Source organism: Oncorhynchus masou, chromosome 6 (genome assembly GCF_036934945.1).
Source record: "Oncorhynchus masou masou isolate Uvic2021 chromosome 6, UVic_Omas_1.1, whole genome shotgun sequence".
Lineage (NCBI taxonomy): Eukaryota > Metazoa > Chordata > Actinopteri > Salmoniformes > Salmonidae > Oncorhynchus > Oncorhynchus masou.
The window spans coordinates 71,549,738-71,569,823 of NC_088217.1; the positions used below are offsets into that span (position 1 = coordinate 71,549,738).

Genomic DNA, 20,086 nt, shown 5'->3' on the forward strand with positions numbered 1-20,086 from the left:
GGTGACATCACCCATCTGGTTCTGGAAGCCAGTGGGGAGGGAATGACGCCATGAATGACATCTGTGGGAGCATGTAGGGCACACCCTCCCCATCTGTCCCCCCGATGGTTCCACATGAGCACATACGCAATTACAAATCACCTCACTCATTTCATTTCCTTTATCACATTTCCCTTCACGCCAGAGCAAAAAGTTGAGATAACAAAATACGTTCAGAATTTGAAAAATATATATACTGTGGCTGTGATTGATACATTTAGAAATACTTTGTCTTGTGACTCAACACTTCTCGATCTAAGATAAGGCAGACGTGCATCACTGACTCATAAATCAATACGCAATTGCGGATTCATGCCTGAACAGCTGTGCTTCTGTTGTCAATGTCAAATATCCGAGGGGAGTTAGGACGAAACGTGGAGGAGTCTGTCAGTCAGAGGAGAGCTGTCAGTCAGAGTCAGTTGCTTTTACCAGACAAAGAGTATGTGGCTTTCAGGTTAAATCCCTGACATGAGAGGCCTCGTGCCGACAGCCTAGCTCAGCTAAGTTTGGCCAGACTCCTCCAATCAACAGCTGTGTGGTAGTCAGTGACGTCACTTTAGGTGTGACCAGAGCCATATATTTAGAAATATGTCTCTGGGCGTGGTCTTCTGTCTGTTTTTGAGTAAACTGGGTGTGATATGTAAATATCCTGCTGCGGTAAGGTGTGAATAGGTAAGGCTCCATAGCTCAGTGGTTAGAGCACTGGTCTTGTAAACCAGGGGTCGCGAGTTCAATTCTCGCTGGGGCCTTGGTTGTGGAATAAAAATGTTTTGATCCAGAAGGGAGGTTCTCATATTGAAAATACTATTTTTTAATATAGGCCAATGAGTTGAATAGGTTGAATGGGGCCAATGAGTTGAATAGGTTGAATGGGGCCAATGAGTTGAATGGCTCCTAAAGCTAGTTCACAAACAAGATTAAAAACATGATCCATTGATGCTGTCCAGGTTTATCAACTACTTCCCACAGCTATAAATACTACTTCTGACAACTCTCACGCATGTCACTGACCTTGTGTGGACGACAGACACACACAGCTGCTACGATAGTTATTTATTTATCTGTTCCATGTTATTTCATTCGCGTACAGTAAACCTTTGGCGTCTCACCCACAGAGGAGGTAGACACAGACAGACAGGCAGACAGACAGACAGTAGCCTGCCCTCCAGGGAGAAAAACATAATTATTCTCCACTAATGAGAAGCCACCAGGCACGGGAACACATTTGCATAGAGAGAGGACAATTTCACAGGCAGAAGTATTCAAGGACTTCTTTCACCGAATAGATTAGAAGAGCTGAAGTGAAATCATTTGGCATATAGTAAAGTATCAAGATTCTCTACCAGGGGAGGATTTGTCAATGTAAAACCAATATTTATGAAAATGAAACCATTCTAGACTGAATGGTGAGCCCAAACAGTAAAACAAACGAAGGCCATTAAATTGGTACTATTGTTTATTTTATCGCCCAGTCGGGTCTTTGCAATCAACATAAATACATGATTTCCTTCAATTTACCTCTAAATAGCCCATTTAGTATTCTATATTTGCATTAGCGAGGTTGTTTTCATTCAGGATTGGCTTACAAATGTGACCAGCAGCCAGCAATTGTATGTATGCTTCCAATTGGCAGTGGTTGAGCGCTGTCTGTCCCCCAGCCTATGTATTTACTACTGAGAGCACATAAACACCTATGATTGTATTAGTTGAATGAGTATAAGAATCAAGACAGATTTGCTTAAATTCCTTTTTTTGGAGATGGAAGAAATACCATCTGATATCAACACCAGCTTCAATGTAAGACCATTATAATCTAATATTACCACATCTTTCTTCTTGAGCCTGTTACTCATTTCACAGATGTTCTTATCCAGAGAAACTTACAGGAGCAAATTAAGGTTAAGTGCCTTGCTTAAGGGCACATCGACAGAGTTTGCACCGAGTCAGCTCGGGGATTTCAAACCAGCGACCTTTCGGTAATTGACCCAACGCTCTTAACCGCTAGGCTACCTGAAATATAAGACCCAGTTTCAAACCATTACCACCACTGCCGCCTAAATCCCCCGCTAACGACCGGATCAGAAGAGTCCGTCGGTGTAACCTGCCGTCTTAATAGGTCCTGTTGGTTAAAAGTAGCTCAAGTTCTGCACACTCTTCAAGCCTTTCTTCCCCAGTGAGCTCAGCGACATCTCCGAGTCCTGAACAAGCACACGGGCTCAATATCCCTTCGCTCGCATCCTACGCTACAGTAAACAGTAAATGGACAGTGGGCAAGTGGAGACCACCTGAGAGGCTCACTAGGAAGTGGATGACAACAAATGATCTCCGCTTGGTAAAAACGAATGCCGACCACTGTTCGAGAGGCAGCGAAAACAGAGGATGAGGAAAGAAAATAAACATTATTATACAGACAAAGGGAAAGTGCACTGTTACCCGTCTCTCCCCAGAGCGTGTCGGGAGCGTCTATCTGCACAGCCAAATCGTCATCTTTCAGCTCCAGTAAGCTCTTCGCAACCTGACAACGAGACAATAGTACGCACAAGAATTATACACCATAACTATTATAAGCAATACACACAGGTTGAATTTGAAGAGAGCGCACGGCGTGTGTGTGTTCGTCAGTGTGTGCATGCAGTAGCCTACGTGAGTTTGTCCCATGCTGCAGGCGGCCGTCAGGGCCTGTTGTAAGGCCTGGCCCTTCACACTGCTCTTCACACCGTGCTGCTGTTGGCCCTCAGGGGCCTCTGTGGGGCCCCAGTCCTGGTTCAGCAGGTAATGGATGATGTCTGGGTGGCCCCTCAGCCCAGCATGGACCAGGGCACACTGACCACTCTTATCAACATGGCCCACCTAAAGGGAGAAACACAGATCAATCAATCAATGAATCCAATGTATTTACAGAGCCATTTTTAACATCAACAGTTGTCACAACCATATTGACAGTAACCTATAGCCTAAACCCCAAAGAGCAAACAGAAGCAGACAATTACGATACATGACTAAGTTATAACTTATGAAATGGCAAAGCTGGGCAACAACAACAGCAGATTGAATTGTCACCAAGGTGAGATAACGGCATGGGACTAAGAACTGACCACTGACCTTGGCTCCTTTCTTACAGAGCAGGCTGACCAGTCCTGTGTGTCCTGCTGCGGCGGCCAGACAGAGGGGGGTCATGTCGCTGTCCGAGGGGCCGTCTACGGGCGCCCCCAGCTCCAGCAGCAGGGACACCATTTCAAGGTGACCCAGGTGGGCGTGCACACCCAGCACAGGGGAACGGCCAAGCACCTCTGAACGCCCGCTCACACTGGCCCCGCCCAGCATTAGTAGACGACTCACCTGTAGGTAAGATATTTTTTTTTAAAGAAAAAAGTTGTACATGTGTGCGAGTCTCTCACCTTGACGTTGGGTGTGCGTGTGTGCGCGTGCCTGTGCTGTGTGTGCGTGCGTGTCTCACCTTGACGTTGGGTGTGTGTCTCACCTTGACGTTGGGTGTGTAGAGATTTCTGAGGGAGGCCAGGACGGCAGAGAGGCTGTCGGTGCTACAGCTCACCCACAGAGCCTGCAGAACACTGGAGGACACACCTGTCCTCTTACTCTGACCCTGAGAGAGAGGGGGGCAGAGACACTCTGATTCAACCCCGCCCCCCCCAGTGTATGAGAGGAAGAGGAGGGAGGGTACTGTACTGTAATATTTGAACTCGGATAATCTTTGGATTCACGTCCCATTAGTAGTCCATTCAGACACACTAGCTGGTACCTTGAAGATGTGTGCCTTCAGGATATGATGTCCCAGCTCCATGGTCTGCTGCCGGTTCAGCTTGCTCTCCTGTCTGGAGAACATGAAGGCCAACAGAGCATGGCCACTTCTGGGGTCACAGAGGAAGTCGGTGTTCTCCCCGTCCGCCCTCCACACGAGCCACTCTCGAAAGGAGGGGTGGAAGAGCATGCGGGTGCCGTCCCTGCGTCTCACCTAGAGGGACACGGCACAAGATCAGACAGAGGTTGTCGTCATAAATCCACAAGCGGCTGAGATAGTTACTATCGCTGGGAGCCAAGTGCAACTCCCACAGAGTGAACGTCACTCAATGCAATGGTTGTATACTACTTCCTGATCTAGCTAACAACGTACGGTACGGCCGTGTGTAAACAGTCTGTCACGGGTTCTCTCCTCACCAGGACGGTGGCCAGAGTCTCCAGGCGTTGTTGGAAGTCCTCCCAGGACATCTCTCCTCTCACACCCCCAGCGTTCAGCGCCCGGAACAGCTGCTCGTCCGCCAGCGGGTGTAACGAGGCCAGCACCACGTTGAGTACGGGCAGCACCCGCTCGAAGGTTCGGTCCCCTTCGAACTCCGCACGGCACTGCAGCAGGTACACCTGATGATAAAGAGGACCACAATGGAAAAACGTTTGTTGACTTGATTGTGTATTGAATCCTGTGTGTTGTACTTCCTTTAGCTGGAGCAACTCTATGGGCTGGTGTCCCAGACACAAATTAAGTGCCCTACATTTATTTCACATTTGTCAAAGATTTGTCAAATATATTGTGTTCATTTATTCACCTCAGCCAGAGAGACGGGCACTACCATGTAGTTGCCTCCCTTGAGAACCAGGTGCTCCCTCTGGAACAGGTCCAGGGTCAGTTTTAGGTAGAGGAAGGAGCCCTGGCTGCGAGAGGCCAGGTGGGTGTTGAACTTGCTGAGGAGGAGGGGGTCGGGGATGGTGCCGTTGGGCGTGGTGACGTTGGCGGCAATCTCGGGGCTGACGATGACCCGGTGTTGAATGTAGTCGCTAAGATCCCCGCCGATCTCGCTGCTCTCTGGGAAGTCGTCCAGTGAGAGTCTGGAGAAGGGTAGGAGGGCGGTAATCTCCTGGGGAGACAGGAGACAGCGATCATATTGTAGAATTGTATATGTTGTGGATTTATGTTCTGACCAAAATGGGCCTCCTGGAACCGTATATATATCATACACTGCATTCTCAATCAAAGTGTACTGCAGCTTGGTTATATCTCAGAGTTGAACTTAGCCCACACGCCATGCAACCATGAGCCCAGGAGCACACCGCAACTTCCCACCCAAGAGTCTGCAGTACAAAATCAATACGATACAACACAGTACAATTCTATCCTCCAGCTCCGGCATCACAGCAGAGAGAACCCTTTCTTCTAGTTGTGACAGGTAACATGAAAGAGGGAAAAACACTGAATAATACAAGTGAGGATGAGAACATCGTTGGCTCACTATGGTGGTGCTGTATGTGCCAGGACAACAGATTAGTCAGGGAGAGGATGGCACCCATCACATCTCTTCAAGCTGCTGCTTCTTCTGACTCACGGAAACATGAACCACAGTAGTCGTGTAACACTGTACGCGGGCACTTCTTCTGTAGGATCTTCATTTGACCAGAGGCAGCACAATAATCCGGCGGCAACAGGATTTGAACATTTCGTCCATAATGTTGCATGATTGGTGGTTCGGCAAACATGTGCTGGCCAACGTTAGGCGACAGCAAAAGTGCAATACTATTAATAGAACTGTGTTTTACTGCGTGTTTTCAGTGAATTTATGTGAAATCACACGTCTTATCTGCATTTCCTGTGGTGCATGAAAATTCTCAGCACTAAAGGAGTGATAAATAAATAAGATTTGATTTGATTTGATATATAGGGGATAGGGAGCCACGATAGGGAGCCACGATAGGGAGCCACGATAGGGAGCCACGATAGGGAGCCACGAATCCACTGACTCTCATTCTGCCAGCTTTCTCACCAATTCACATCAAATCTCTTCAGATGACAGATGCCATTAGAAATGGTGACGTTTGAGGCAAGAGAAGAAAATTACAGCCATAAATGAATAAATCAAATGCAATACCTAAGTTAATATGAAATCATTATTGCTGCTTCATTTCCTTGCTGTGCATGCACGATTTCATTAAAGTGCGCTGATCCAAAGATTTCACAGTGCCCTGGTTGCATAGCAACCTCGATGGGACCATGCCTAAAACAGGATATTGGCAACTTCCTGTGAAAGGACCAATTGGGAGAGGAGAGAGGATAGAGAGCAGGCAGGGGGATCAACGTCTAACATCCCTTGCCAACACACACACACACTCGCGCACGCACACACACACACACACACTGTAGTGGCCTGTCGTGTCCTCAGCACTCATGTTACATAACGTCAGACAGGCTCCCAGGAGCATTACGGCCCGGAGTGGTAATCCAGGAGGATTATGGGAAAGCTGCGTTAGGCAGCAGGAAGGATCAGCGGCCAGCCAACATGCTGGAGGAAACCACCGCCAATGGGCCCTGGTGGAGTAAGCTGACCAGCTAGACTGAGCTACTGTACCTCTGGGTCAGACCAGCAAAGCCATACTGTATGAGACACACAGGACCAGTGAACTATGGGCAAACCCAGACTTACTAAGCTTTAGCTTTAGTTAAAGTGTAGCAGGAGAAAGTGAGCGCTGTATCAGAGACTCGAACCATAGCTCCTACGGTGCACAGACAAGAGTCTAACAGACTGTACTATGCCACAAAAGCCTGGGTCCCTGGGTAGAGGCAATGCATCACTCACATACACTGGCTAGGATCGTTTATCTGTGCTTCGTGACTGTCCTCTCCTCACCAGTAGGCAGGTCCTGACAGAGACCAACAGTTTGAGCCAGGAGGGGAACTTGGAGACGATCTTGGTGATGAAGGAGGCGACGGTGTCTCCGTAGTCTGGCTTGTGGAACTCTGCCTCGTTCAGACCATCAACCAGGAGGATGAAATCTTCTTCCGGGATCTTCCTTTCTACACAGGGAAACAGAGGGGTGGTGGAGGGGGAGAAACGGGGAAGATGGGAGAGGAGAGAGTGGGAGTTGGAGTAAGAGCGAGAGAGAGAGAGCGAGAGAGAGAGAGAGAGAGAGAGAGAGAGAGAACAAGTACATAAGATACTGGCAATACTTGAAGCAGGTTAAGGACGCAAATGTAAGGCACATAACTGCTGTTCCAAACGTATTTTGAAATACTGTACATGTCGCAGCAACTGTTTGAAGTGATATGAGTTGAATTCCACAATGTCGTCACGATGCCACCCTCAGTCAGAAAAGAAAGGAGGTTGTGGTAGTCAATGGAATACCAGCCGAAAAGCCACAGTGCAGTTTATCAGGCAGGAGGGATGAGATCGACGTGTGCAGGCTCTGGAATATCTAACCTGGGGTCCGTCCAAAATGATACCCTAGTCCCCAAGTAGTGCCCTACTTTTGACCAGAGCCCTGATTCCATTCCCTTACCCCATGTTATACCTCACGAGTAATGTCACAGAGGGACTTGCACCTCAGATGGAGGGTGAGAACACCAGTCACCCCTCCTCAGTCTCCTGTATGGGCCCCTCATCACCGCAGCCATGACTTTTAATAAGACAGGAGAGGGGGGGATCACAGAGGCATATCTATCCTGTTCCAGTCTAGCTGAGCCGTCGACGCAGCCTCTAACACAGCCCATCCTGACTGTGTGGAGCTTATATCACTCTATACACTCTGCCACAGGCATCTACTAGTCCACATCATAAAGATGGAGGATGTGTTGATTCCTCTAGATTGTGCCTGTGGTGGAGGCTACTGAACAACCTATTGATCAGGCTGACTGGCTACTATATCATCAAATAGACTGAGATGGTCTATTACGTTGCTATGGCCTGCCCTCTTGTTTTTCCTGTACAGTAAGAATAATACATTGGATTAAAGCACTGAGGCTGTGTTTACACAGGCAGCCCAATTCTGATCTTTTGTCCAATTATTGGCAAAAGAGCTTATCTGATTGGTCCAAAGACTAATTAGTATGACAAATCCGATCAACTATTTTGCCAACAATTTGAGCAAAAGATCAAAATTGGGCAGCATGTGTAAATGCAGCCTTCGGGATATTGATTGATATGGATACTCCCACAGTCAAAAAGGTTGTTGTTTGAAGTTATGTTGTTTTTTAAGCTAGAATTGTGTCACGGTCTGTAGCGTTTTTAACAAGTGACCTTATTATCCCAAAATGATCTAGCGGCCCACCAGGGAGTCCTAATAAACTGTTTCGGGGGGCGCATGACAATTTAGCAAACTGTAGGAGGAGGGGTTGGGGGTGAGGTGTAGCTGGTGAGTAGCAGCTGCAGGTGTTACACTTACAAAAGTGGATGAATGAAGGGGGTGGGGGGCTGAAGCATGGATGGGAACATGGAGACTGCAGGAGTAAGTTAGTAGCTACCCTTGCGCAGGTTGACCAGGGGCTCCAGGACTCCCCTGCGGAAGGCAGCGATGGGGTCCTGGACACAGGAGCGCAGACTGAGCATGCTCTGTATATGATGCTCCTTTAGCAGTAGCTCCCTGTAGCCGCTGAGCTGTGGCGCTCTGGACAGCAGGGCGGCGACACTGTGCACAAACTCTGGGACCAGGCAGGTGTAGGTGTTGTCGGCCTGGCAGAAGTGGTAGGACACCACCTGGAGAGAGCGAGAGAGAGAGAGAGAGAGAGAGAGAGAGAGAGAGAGAGAGAGAACGAGAGAACGAGAGAGAGAGAGAGAGAGAGAGAGAGAGAGAGAGAGCACTTCAATAATGCTTTTTAAAGTTTTGACTGCCATGAGTGTCTTGAACTTTCCAGAGAAGTAAGTCCTCAACCAACTTTGAATATCTCCGTCTCACAAATCAGCATTTGATTTTCTCCATGAGGCTAAAGTGTCTGCGATGAGTTGCTAATTAACAGATTGGCTAATCAAGCAGCCATGACGGATCCACTTAATGGAACAGGGGGAAAAACAAGGCATGGATGTCAAGAATAAACACACGAGTCTTTGGGACTCGATGGTCTTATTCATTATTCACCACATCAGTAATTACATGAACACACAGTTAACAGAGCCATCTTGTTCATTTAGTTGAGGATGGTGAAGTATCCATACACCCAGGGGTCATCTTTAATTCAGGAACTCATCAAAAGGAGCAAACAGATGGATGGCAAACACAGTCAGTCAGAAACGTTCTCCAGTTGCCTCGGAACCCAATTTGTCAAACTAAACCCTCCCTTCTTAGTATTACTAGGTGAAGCCGCAAGACTCTTCCTCTCTGAGACCAATTACAGAGGAATTAGGAGGTGGTCTATTGGCAGTGATTCAAGAAACAAGACTACTATCTGTGCAAAGCATCGTTCTGAGATACAGAGCATGAATGTTGTCACATCCCAGATCTCAGAACTGTTTTGTAGTGAATTCTTCTTTCAGAACCCATTAAGGTCCTAAAGTGCAGAGTATCAAAATACTACGACCTTTTTTTGGTGGTGGTGGTGGTGGTGGTGGGGGGGTACTATCCTTAGGTTCTATCTGGCACAGAATGTTACAATTATTTACATTTCAATAGAAGAGTACAGACATGTCATGATTAAATACAGAAGACAATACCCTTCCTTCTTTCTAATCACACCTTCAAATGTATTAATTAACGTTCCCTACGATGACAAATGCACAAATCTTATGGATGACTGAAAAACATTAGCTCTGGTTGAGTAAACGGACACATTTTTCGGGTCTCTGACACCCAAAGTCAGTAAACTACTTGCTAGTTATCAATACCATTTGGTAAGTTTAATACTGTAGAACAGGACAAAAATAGCAATGCCTCTCCTAAGGGCCTTACACATTCTCTAAGGCACCTGTATTTATTTGTGTTTGCCATAAAGAGCTTACGTTATGGCCATTCTTATTCTACATTTTTTAAAAATAGAATTTAAAAAGAGGACCAGAACCTATGATATGAATAATCAAGGACTTGAGACTATAAGGTTCTATCAGCAAAATGCATCGTTTTGAGATAATGAGTATTTTTTGAATGTCCAGCTGTCAGAACTGTTTTGTGATATTTTCCTCTTCCATGTCCACTAAATGACTAAAATGTCAATGAAAATGACTCAATAAGTATATCACCTTACATGAAATTATTTTTGATGATTGACAATCCAGCATTGTGTGATTGGATTGAAGATAGATCCTGATGGCACCAAGTTAAAAGGTGTTTTCAGATTATTATCATTTGTTCGTCATCGTAAAATAACAACAACAACTACAAAACAGACATATCTGACATGTAAAGGACCACCTGAAGAGCAACTCCATGTGAATAACACATTGACCCAAATGTCAGATAGGACCTTATAGTCCCAAGATTATTCTCCACCAGAGGTGTCTGTGTTTATGTATGTGTGTGTCTGTGTGTGCCATTCAGGTGTGTGTGTGCGTTCAACATGAAGTGTGTGCATGTGTGTGTAGCGTATCGTACCTTGCTGGCCAGGCGTTTGACAGCCTCGTCTCGGTGTGCCTCTGGTGTCCCGGGGCAGGTTGTTTCACTGGGCTGGGGGTCTGTGGTGGGGCTGCTGGGCTGTTTGGAGGCGCTGTCTGTCCCCCTATCCCCAACTGCAAGAGGGACACAGCAAGGTGTAGCCGGTGTGAAATGGCTAGCTAGTTAGCGAGGTGCAAGCTAATAGCGTTCCAGTCGGTGACGCCACTCGCTCTGAGACCTTGAAATAGTTGTTTCTCTTGCTCTGCAAGGGTTGTGGCTTTTGTGGAGCGTTGGGTAACGGTGCTTTGAGGGTGGCTGTTGTCGATGTGTGCAGAGGGTCCCTGGTTTGAGCCCAGGTAAGGGCGAGGGACGGAAGCTATACTGTTACAAAGGCACACACGTGGACTGTCACTACTTTTTCATGAGAAGTTGGAGGAGAATAATAATCATTCAATTAAATATTGTTTTGAAAACCAGCACTCATGACTATATATATATTTTTTTTTTATTGTGCTGTGAATACAAGAGAGCATGTTAAAAGCATCATTGTGGGCTGGTTTCTATAATGGACCCAAAACATATCTCCAGTAAACAATGTTAATTAAATAAGGCCCTGAGTCACAATGGCAAATCACTTGATAGTCTCTGTCAGGCATTTATCATCATGTACTATAATTAGGTCACTGTCTATAATGCATTTCCCTGAGCAGGCACATCAAAGCAGATTCCTACTCTTAACCTAAATGATGCCATTACTTGATGTCATTACTGATGTGCGGTATGGTGCACTGTATCAATTTGCTGGATGGGGGCCGAGAAAATGATTTGCGGTGTGCATTCACAACCATGGATGGTGGGAGAAAGGTGCGGTACTGTACCTAGCTACTGACGTAGCAACGCTTGCGTTTGTGTAACACCAATCTCCACAAAATCAGTCATAGCTTTCAGGGACAGCGCTTTCAAAAGGTTTTATTCCTGTGGCTTCTGTGTGGCTCATCCGCTAGGACCAAAATATCTGATAGACCCTGCTACTTGAGAGTGATGGCTCTGTTCAAGTATGACTGATCTCAAGGTCGCCAGGTTGGCTTTCCTACTTAGAAAATTGTTAAACTTATAATGAAAAATGTGAATGTTTCAATCACCCTTTGCTGAATGAGTAACCATCAATTCGTCCTTCCCTTCTGGGGCACAGGGAACTGGCAGCTTCCTCAAAAAAGAGCTGTTGCATCTCAAGAGGTTCACCCTGTTTATCATTTCAAACAAAATACCTCCAGAGAAGGGAAATGTGTCTCTTACTTTTGGGGGAGGTGCAGGGGCTCTGGGTGGGGACCTGTTGCATGTGACCTCCATGACAGCTGAGAGCCACCAGCCGCGAGACAACGGCCGTCTTGCCGAAGCCCACATCACCCACGATAACGGCCCCACGGCCCTCGCAGGTGTCACTCTTCCTTAGGACCTCCTCTAGCCGATGGAACAGCCAATCACGGCCTTGGAACGGTGCGTCCATGGCGACGGCGGGGACCTCGAACAACAGTGGCTTCAGCATGATGTCGCCAGATTTGAAGGGAGCGAAGCGCGCTGGACGAAGAGAAAAGAGAGAACACAGGGGTTACTAACATGACTTCCTGTTCCTTTTAAAGAGCATTGTGGTATACAACAATAATATAGTTGTGTACGGTGTTGTAACACAATAATTGCATGCATGAAGGAAGGATCTCAGTCGGGGTCTCAACTCACTGTTGAGCGCATTATGTTACGGGGTGAAGGTTAATGTTAGGACATAGACAAACACACAATCCAGGATCCACTTCCACACCTCCTCCCCCAGGTGGCAGTAACCGGGTCTAGATGCTGAGTTTAGCCTTGATAAGCACATAAATTACTGACAATTAAGATGATCGTCAGTCAGAGTGACAGTTTGGAGATCCGGGAGGCTGCTGGTTGGTTTGATGGCCATGACGCCTTTCGTTTGGGTTTGAATCTTTAGTTTAGGCCTGTTTGTAGTTTTCCTTTCTCTTTGTATTTGTTTCTGTCACCATCTGAACATAATAATCCGCTTCGGCTCGTCGACCCAAAGGAGTCAAGGCAGAGCTGGTCATGGACCTAAAGTAAGGTAACACTGATTTCTCGCAAAACAATGCACACGTTCATTCAGGTTACAGACCATGCAACTAGACATAGGACCCCTAGACTTAGCGAGTGCAACAATATTAACAGGCTAGTTAATCGGTTTCGTAACAAGCGTTAGAATAGTAATATACACAAGATGCAATTTTGAAATGTGGTTGTGCTTCAGAAGTTTTCCTCTTGTTAGATGTCAGCAAAACAAGCTATCTAAACTTGTAGTAATCATGGCTGAATTACCGACTGGGTAGGAAGGGCACGTGCCCAGGGTCCCTGACCTCCATGGACCCCCACTGATTTTGTACTATACAAAAGTATGTGGACACCCCATCAAATGAGTGGATTCGGCTATTTCAGCTACAACCGCTGCTGACAGGTTTATAAAAACGAGCATACTGCCATGCAATCTCCATAGACAAACATCGGCAGTAGAATGGCCATACTGAAGACAAGTCAGTTCATTAAATTTCTGCCCTGCTAAAGCTGCCCCGATCAACTGAAATTGCTGTTATTGTGAAGTGGAAACGTCTAGGAGCAACAACGACTCAGACGCGAAGTGGTAGGCCACACAAGCTCGCAGAACTATTGCTATACCCCATCGAACACATTTGAATTGAATTGCAACGCTGACTGCAAGCCAGGCCTAATCACTCAACATCAGTGTCCGACCTCACTAATGCTCGTGGCAGGAATGAAAGCAAGTCCCCGCAGCAATGTTCCAACATCTAGTGGAAAGCCTTCCCAGAAGAGTGGAGGCTGTTATAGCAGCAAAGGGGGACCAACTCCATATTAATGGCCATGATTAAGGATGAGATGTTCTGTAAAAATTAGCTGTAAAATGGCACTTTGTTCTCTCTGCCCCATGGCAAAACAAGTAGAATTGAATTATATACATTTTCAAATTGCACACATTTCCCTCCGCCCCATGGTAAAATATGTAGAATTGCAGAAAATGTACTTAAAAAAATGTTCTCTCCTCAGTCAAGAGGGGGGCCACTAAAAGGTTTTGCCCGTGAGGTAGGGAGGGGGACCAACCAAATATTGCCTAGGGCCCCCAAAAGGGTCGTCCTGGCCCTGCGCACGCACACATGCCTGCATAAACGCCTGCATGCACGTATATACACACACGCACACAAACACCACAAACCCACCCCACACACACACACAGAAACACAAACAGTACCATACCGTTGGCGTCCCTTCCCCCTGTGCTGTTCCAGGGCTGTTTGACGGAGCTTCGCTGGGGAGCAGCACTCTGTTGATCATCCAGGGAGCTCAGATCCTCCAGCTTCGTGGAACTAGTGGCTGCAGGGGAAGACATGAGAGACAGAATGAAGGAGAAGAGAAGTAGAGAAGTAGAAAATAAAGAATGAGGGAAAGCAGGAAAGAGAGCTTTTTTTACGGAGTTGTTTCATTCATTGTTGCCTTCAAGGTAGAAAATCTTAAACATTTGAGAATAAAAATGAACAAAACCCTTCATCGCCAAACAGTACAACTATGGAGCTCTGTCCTCGTTTCAACATACTGTTCTACGGGCACTTACGACATCCCGATTATTTTCAAACATTTTTGAATATATTGGGCTTCAAACTGGCCATTATCGCCAAGTGTGAGCAATGCGAAGAGCAGATGCGAGGCATGTCCCACCGTCAGCCAATCAGCTATAAAGGTTCTCTTCAACTAACTCACAAGTTCATCGCAACAATGGCATCAAAGGTATAACCTACCCCCTCAATTCATGCCCTGGTTTTAACGTAACACCCCAAGCCCTTCACGGACACAGAGATATTTAAGGAGAGAATGATGACTGAAGGAATTGGCCTATAACTTGGTCTGTCAAACAGGTTGGCCTACCTCCTAATTCTTAAATAGGAAGAAATTGGTTTCAACACAAAGCCCTCGTTTTAAGACAAATTAAAATGAAGACTGTTTAAATGAAAGAGGTTTTTCTCAAATCAGCCTGTTTTCAGCACCCATGTTGAATGTATTACATTGCCGCTTCAAAGTAATGCAAGTTATGCAATTTACTCAAATCTGGCTTATTGCGAGGTCACTAACTCTGATAAATAGCTTAATTATGGGCAACACATTTTCTTCTCATTAAAATCAATTATAGAAGTAGGAAGCTATCAAAGTTCACCTCCGGTCCCTCACATCAGTAGCCCGCCAGCGCAGATGCTGCGCTCCTTGTACGCGCATTGTTATGTTTCCTCGGTTGCCATGTTGATTTCCTTACTAGGCCTACACATACACCAAGCTGCCCAGCAAATATAGACAGAATTTGATACTGCCGTGGAGGTGCAGCTAGGCGTATGTACTATACCGATTACTAGGTCACTGCGATTTGGCCCGACTGAACCGTTAAATGTGAGAGGTTCTAACTAGGCCCCATACGGGCATAAAATACAAGGACATTCTCAAAGCCGCAAAGAGAACCTTGATGACCTCCTATCTAGCCGGGGGAATTCTGGTGGAGACATCCTCCCAGGTAGTACCAGCGATGGCAATACTGGCTGCAGTAACCCATGGGGGTCAGGGGTCGCACGTGGACATTCAGGGAATAATACTGTTTTCCTGGCAGCACAGCATAAATCTTAGCGGTCTGCCATGGGAAGAACGGCCTCCTCTGGGGACCAGCGTGCGTGTGTTGAGGGGGGGTTCCGGGCTCCATCAGCCAGGACTAGACATTACACACTCAATATCTACCCATCCTGGAACATTTTGGCACTCCTGTCGAGCGGCTACAACAGTAATCATGGGCTAAGGAATTCAAAAGGTGTTCTAAATCCTACTGACAAACAATCTAGATCCTGAGGTGCAATCTGTTAAAATGGATCCTCAAGGACGATGGATTGCTTTGAATGTACTACTTGATGATAAACAGACGTGGCTCATAAATATATAAGGGTCGAATAACTTCTTTGAGAAAATGTATAATAATCCCATTAGGTCTCCAAGATACAAATAATGATATTTTAATGTTAGGGGACTCCAATACAGCTTTATGTACATCCACACCGTAAAGGCAATCATACTATCACCCTCTGACGCTCAAAGTGATCACGAATATTATGGACACGTTGGAATTGACTGATATTTGGAGGCTAATAAAAATGTGGACCTTGTAATTCTTAATACTTAATCAAGCCGGATTGATTCTTTTTCTTTTCTATGGAGCCAAAAGTAAACAAAGTATTGATTGAGGATGGAATGCAATCAGACCATCAACTTATGTCCCTCCAGATAACTATGAGAGACTTTCCACGAGGATGGGGATATTGGAAATTGAACCAGGGTTTATTGGATGACAGTACTTTCTTAACAGAAACGAAGGAAATATATAACAGATTTCGTCAGGTACAATACAGGTTCAACGGACCCACTTATCGTATGGGATGCCTTTACATTTGTCTTTAGAGGCCACTCAATTCAGTTTTCCTCCCCAGAACTAAAATGGTTTGGGTCAACGGAGAAACGACTTACATCAGAAATAGAAAAACTAGCATTACAAAATCAATGATGTACTACTGAACCACAAAATAATCTAGATGCAAAACAGACAGGGAAACTTATTTAGGAAAGATCGGGTTTCAATTATACCAAAAACTGAGCAAATAGCACTTTGTGACATCAGCTGATGTAAAAAGGGCTTTATAAATAAAATGGGATTGATTGATTGATGGAGAAGGACAACAAATGCATCTAGTTTTCCTTCAACCGTCAATATAGAAACGCAACCAAACATAATCTACAGCCAATAGTTACAAACAATGGAGAAATCCTTATCTCACCAAAGGAGTAAAATTATTATTATTTGTATGCATTTTACCCTGTTTTTCAATCTTGTCTCATCGCTGCAACTCCCCAACAGGCTCAGGAGAGGCGAACGTGGAGTCATGCGTCCTCTGAAACATGACCCACCTAACCGCAATCCTTAACACCCGCCAGCTTACCCCGGAAGCCAGCCACACCAATGTGTTGGAGGAATCACTGTTCAACTGGCGACCAGGGTCAGCCCGCAGGCACTCGGCCCGCCACAAGGAGTCACTAGAGCACAATGAGTCAAGTAAAGCCCCACAGGCCAAACCCTCCCCGAACCAGTGCGCCGTCCTATGGGACTCCCGACCACGGCCGGTTGTGGCACAGCCCAGGAAATGAACCCAGGCCTGTAGTAACACCTCTAGCACTGCATGCGATACAGTGCCTTAGACCTTGTGCCACTCGAGAGGCCTAAGTCAAATATTTAAAACAAAGGTTCTCTTGTCAAGTTCTTACAATCTCAATTAACAATGAGTTTTGTGAAATCCTTCTCCCAAAAAATCATGTTCTGCGACCAAAAAAAACTACTTGCGACGGCCTAATTACACAGGACGAACTACGGTTGGCAAATGACTCCCTTCAGACGGGGAAAACCCCTGGTCTCGATGGCATTCCAATAGAGATCATATCTGCTGAGAGATCCACTACTACCATGTTTTAATTACTCGTATATACTGTAAACAACAAACTATCGGACACACAAAAAGAGGGACTGATCTCTCTCCTACTGAAGCAGGAGCCAGGGGTCAGCACAAAGACCCGGTATCTCCAAACAATTGGAGGCCCTTCAATGTCGCGACACAAAAAATATTGGCAAAATGTATTGCTCATAGAATTAAAAAGGTCCTACCGGACATTCAGACGGGATTCTTAAAAGGAAGATATATAGGAGACAACATTAGGCTCTTAAAATCTTTATAGCAGATTTTAAGACAGCATTCGATACAGCAGATCTAGAATCAGTTTATAAGTGCCTAGATTTCCTTCAGCTTTTGAGAATCTCTCATGAGATGGGTAAAAGTAATGTACAACAACCCTTTATGTAAAATATACAGTGCTTGTGGAAAGTATTCAGACCCCTTGACTTTTTCCACATTTTGTTACGCTACAGCCCTGTTCTGGAGAATAAAAGCAGACTCGTGTGAGAATTTAATTTTTTTTGTCCTTTAATGGCAAACCAAAGAAAGTTAAACAGGCATATTTGTATAACGAACATGAGTGTGAAGGGTTACAACTATGAAATATTAAGACATTAAACCTCTCACTTAAAGCCTCTATTATACCAAAATGATATCTAAATCCAAACGGGTTTTCCAGCAGGCTACTAAGACAGGAACATTCAACGTTCAAAAGGGGTCTCTTTGCCGTTATGTAGATTAACACCAACCTTTTCCGGTGGATTGACAATGGAACCAAGTCTCCTCCGTTTGAAATGAAGCCATACAGAGATGGTTACAAATCCAATGTCCTCCTCCAGAAGAGTCTGAACAAGTATTACAGCAAACAGTACGGCTAAACTACAATGTACTGATGAAGGAAATAACTATTTTATTGTCACAAAAAAAATATAAGAAATGATAAGAAATTACATTGAAAATAAGGACAGTGAAATTTTTGTCACACAAGCAATTAACAAAGGCGTATAGGGACGTATGATCGATACAAAGGTTTAACCAACTCATCACAGCTCTGCCACAAGAATGTAAGGGGCAATTACTCAAAAGAGAAAGGAATTCATTAGTTTGTCTGCCGCCAGTCAAAAACCACGCATGGCTTAAAATGACTAGTATTCCCGCACATCGCAAAATATATCAGTTTCACTTAAAGTCGAGAGGTTTGACAACTGTTCTGCATCAAATTCCAGATAATTGAGAAGAGATTTTTTTGATGCCCCTTTAACCATGGCATGGGGTTTGTGAACCGTTGTACAAAACATTTGACGCATCGATCCGTTCTTTTCAATTGAAACTATTATATGTAATGTTCTCGCCACAAAAAAAGAATGCTCAGTAGATGGGGTGAGGCCTGTGCCCGCTGCAACGAAGAAACACAATCAATAGATGATCACTTTTGGAGTCAGGTTCGGGAGTGGTTGTTGAGTCAAAATGTCTGTGTTCAGATGGATGTAGAAACAGTACTGTTAGGAGATCAACAAAAAAAACAAGATCAATCAATGGAAAATATCATTATCCTTTTAGTTGAACTATTTACTCTTAAGCGAATCTCGGTAGAAATTGTACAAATAGAGAGGTTCACCCTCTTAAGATGTCAAAGTAAAATAGAAGAATGTATAGCAAAAGGAAATAGTCAAATGCTAATATACTGGGAAAGATGGGTTAGTCTGTCCACAACTGAGGGTTGGAATTAAGATTAGAAGGATTGGTTGACTTGACGATGCACCTAGAGTTCAGTACAAATGTTAGGAGGCTGTACAGGGCACTTGGAAAGTATTCAGACCCCTTCACTTTTCCACATTTTGTTACGTTGCTGCCTTATTTGAAATTGGATTAAATCATTTTCCCCTCATCAATCTACACACAATACCCCACAATGACAAAGCAAAAACAGATCTTTCGAAATGTTTGCATTTTTATAAAAAATACAAAACTGAAATATCACATTTACATAAGCATTCAGACCCTTCACTCAGTAGTTTGTTGAAGCACCTTGGGCAGTGATTACAGCCTCAAGTCTTCTTGGGTATGACGCTACAAGCTTGGCACACATGTATTTGTGGAGTTTCTCCTATTCTTCTCTGCTGATCCTCTCAAGCTCTGTCAGGTTGGATGGGGAGCGTCGCTACACAGCTATTTTCAGGTCTCTCCAGAGATGTTTGATCGGGTTCAAGTCCAGGCTCTAGGTGGGCCACTCAAGAACATTCAGAGACTTGTCCTGAAGTCACTCCTTCGTTGTCTTGGCTGTGTGCTTAGAGGTGTTGTCCTGTTGGAAGGTGAGCCTTCGCCCGAGTCTGAGCACCCTGGAGCAGGTTTCATCAAGAATCTTTCTGTACTTCCCTCCGGTCATCTCTACCTCAATCCTAACTAGTCTCCCAGTCCCTGCCGCTGAAAAACATCCCCACAGCATGATTCTGCCACCACCATGCTTCCCATAGGGATGGTGCCAGGTTTCCTCCAGACGTGACTCTTGGCATTCAGGCCAAAGAGTTCAATCTTGGTTTCATCAAACCAGATAATCTTGTTTCTCATGTGAGAGTTCTTTAGGTGCCTTTTGGCAAAATGTCATGTGCCTTTTACTGAGAAGTGGTTTCCGTCTGGCCACTCTACCATAAAGGCCTGATTGGTGGAGTGCTGCAGAGATGGTGGTCCTTGTGGAAGGTTATCCAATCTCCACAGAGGAACTCTGGAGCTCTGTCAGAGTGACCATCTGGTTCTTGGTCACCTCCTTGACCAAGGCCCTTCTTCCCGATTGCTCAATTTGGCTGGGCGGCCAGCTCTAGCAAGAGTCTTGGTGGTTCCAAACTTCTTCCATTTAAGAATGATGGAGGACACTGTGTTCTTGGGGACCTTCAATGCTGCAGAAATGTTTTGGTACCATTCCCCAGATCTGTGCCTTGACACATTCTGTCTCGGAGCTCTACTGACAATTCCATCGACCTCATGGCTTGGTTTATGGGAGCTTATATAGATATACAGGTGTGTAACTTTGACGAGGAACATTTTTTATTTAATCAATTTTAGAATAAGGTTGCAACGTAACAAAATGTGGAAAAGGCAAGGGGTCTGAATACTTTCCGAATGCACTGTAAATATATTTAATTTGTATGTTTTCCACCAGGTCCTCCAAC

At 45.2% G+C, this 20,086-nt stretch overlaps 1 protein-coding gene and 1 non-coding gene across 2 annotated transcripts in view; one reads left to right on the forward strand and one right to left on the reverse strand.

The window, feature by feature from the left end:
* The window catches only part of LOC135542570 (protein TANC1-like), a 40,182-nt gene that overhangs the window by 9,501 nt on the left and 10,595 nt on the right, over nt 1–20,086 (reverse strand). Inside the window, exons 4-15 of the mRNA XM_064969653.1 lie at nt 13,651–13,767; nt 11,635–11,916; nt 10,339–10,472; nt 8,282–8,513; nt 6,672–6,838; nt 4,602–4,910; nt 4,216–4,416; nt 3,800–4,012; nt 3,521–3,643; nt 3,142–3,378; nt 2,683–2,889; nt 2,473–2,554 (exon numbers count right to left, since the gene is read on the reverse strand). Of these exons, the coding sequence (XP_064825725.1) occupies nt 2,473–2,554; nt 2,683–2,889; nt 3,142–3,378; nt 3,521–3,643; nt 3,800–4,012; nt 4,216–4,416; nt 4,602–4,910; nt 6,672–6,838; nt 8,282–8,513; nt 10,339–10,472; nt 11,635–11,916; nt 13,651–13,767 (2,304 nt within the window). The remainder of the gene's footprint in view (nt 1–2,472; nt 2,555–2,682; nt 2,890–3,141; nt 3,379–3,520; nt 3,644–3,799; nt 4,013–4,215; nt 4,417–4,601; nt 4,911–6,671; nt 6,839–8,281; nt 8,514–10,338; nt 10,473–11,634; nt 11,917–13,650; nt 13,768–20,086) is intronic.
* On the forward strand, nt 716–788 carry trnat-ugu (transfer RNA threonine (anticodon UGU)). Its single transcript has one exon. It is a non-coding gene; the product is annotated as a tRNA-Thr (tRNA).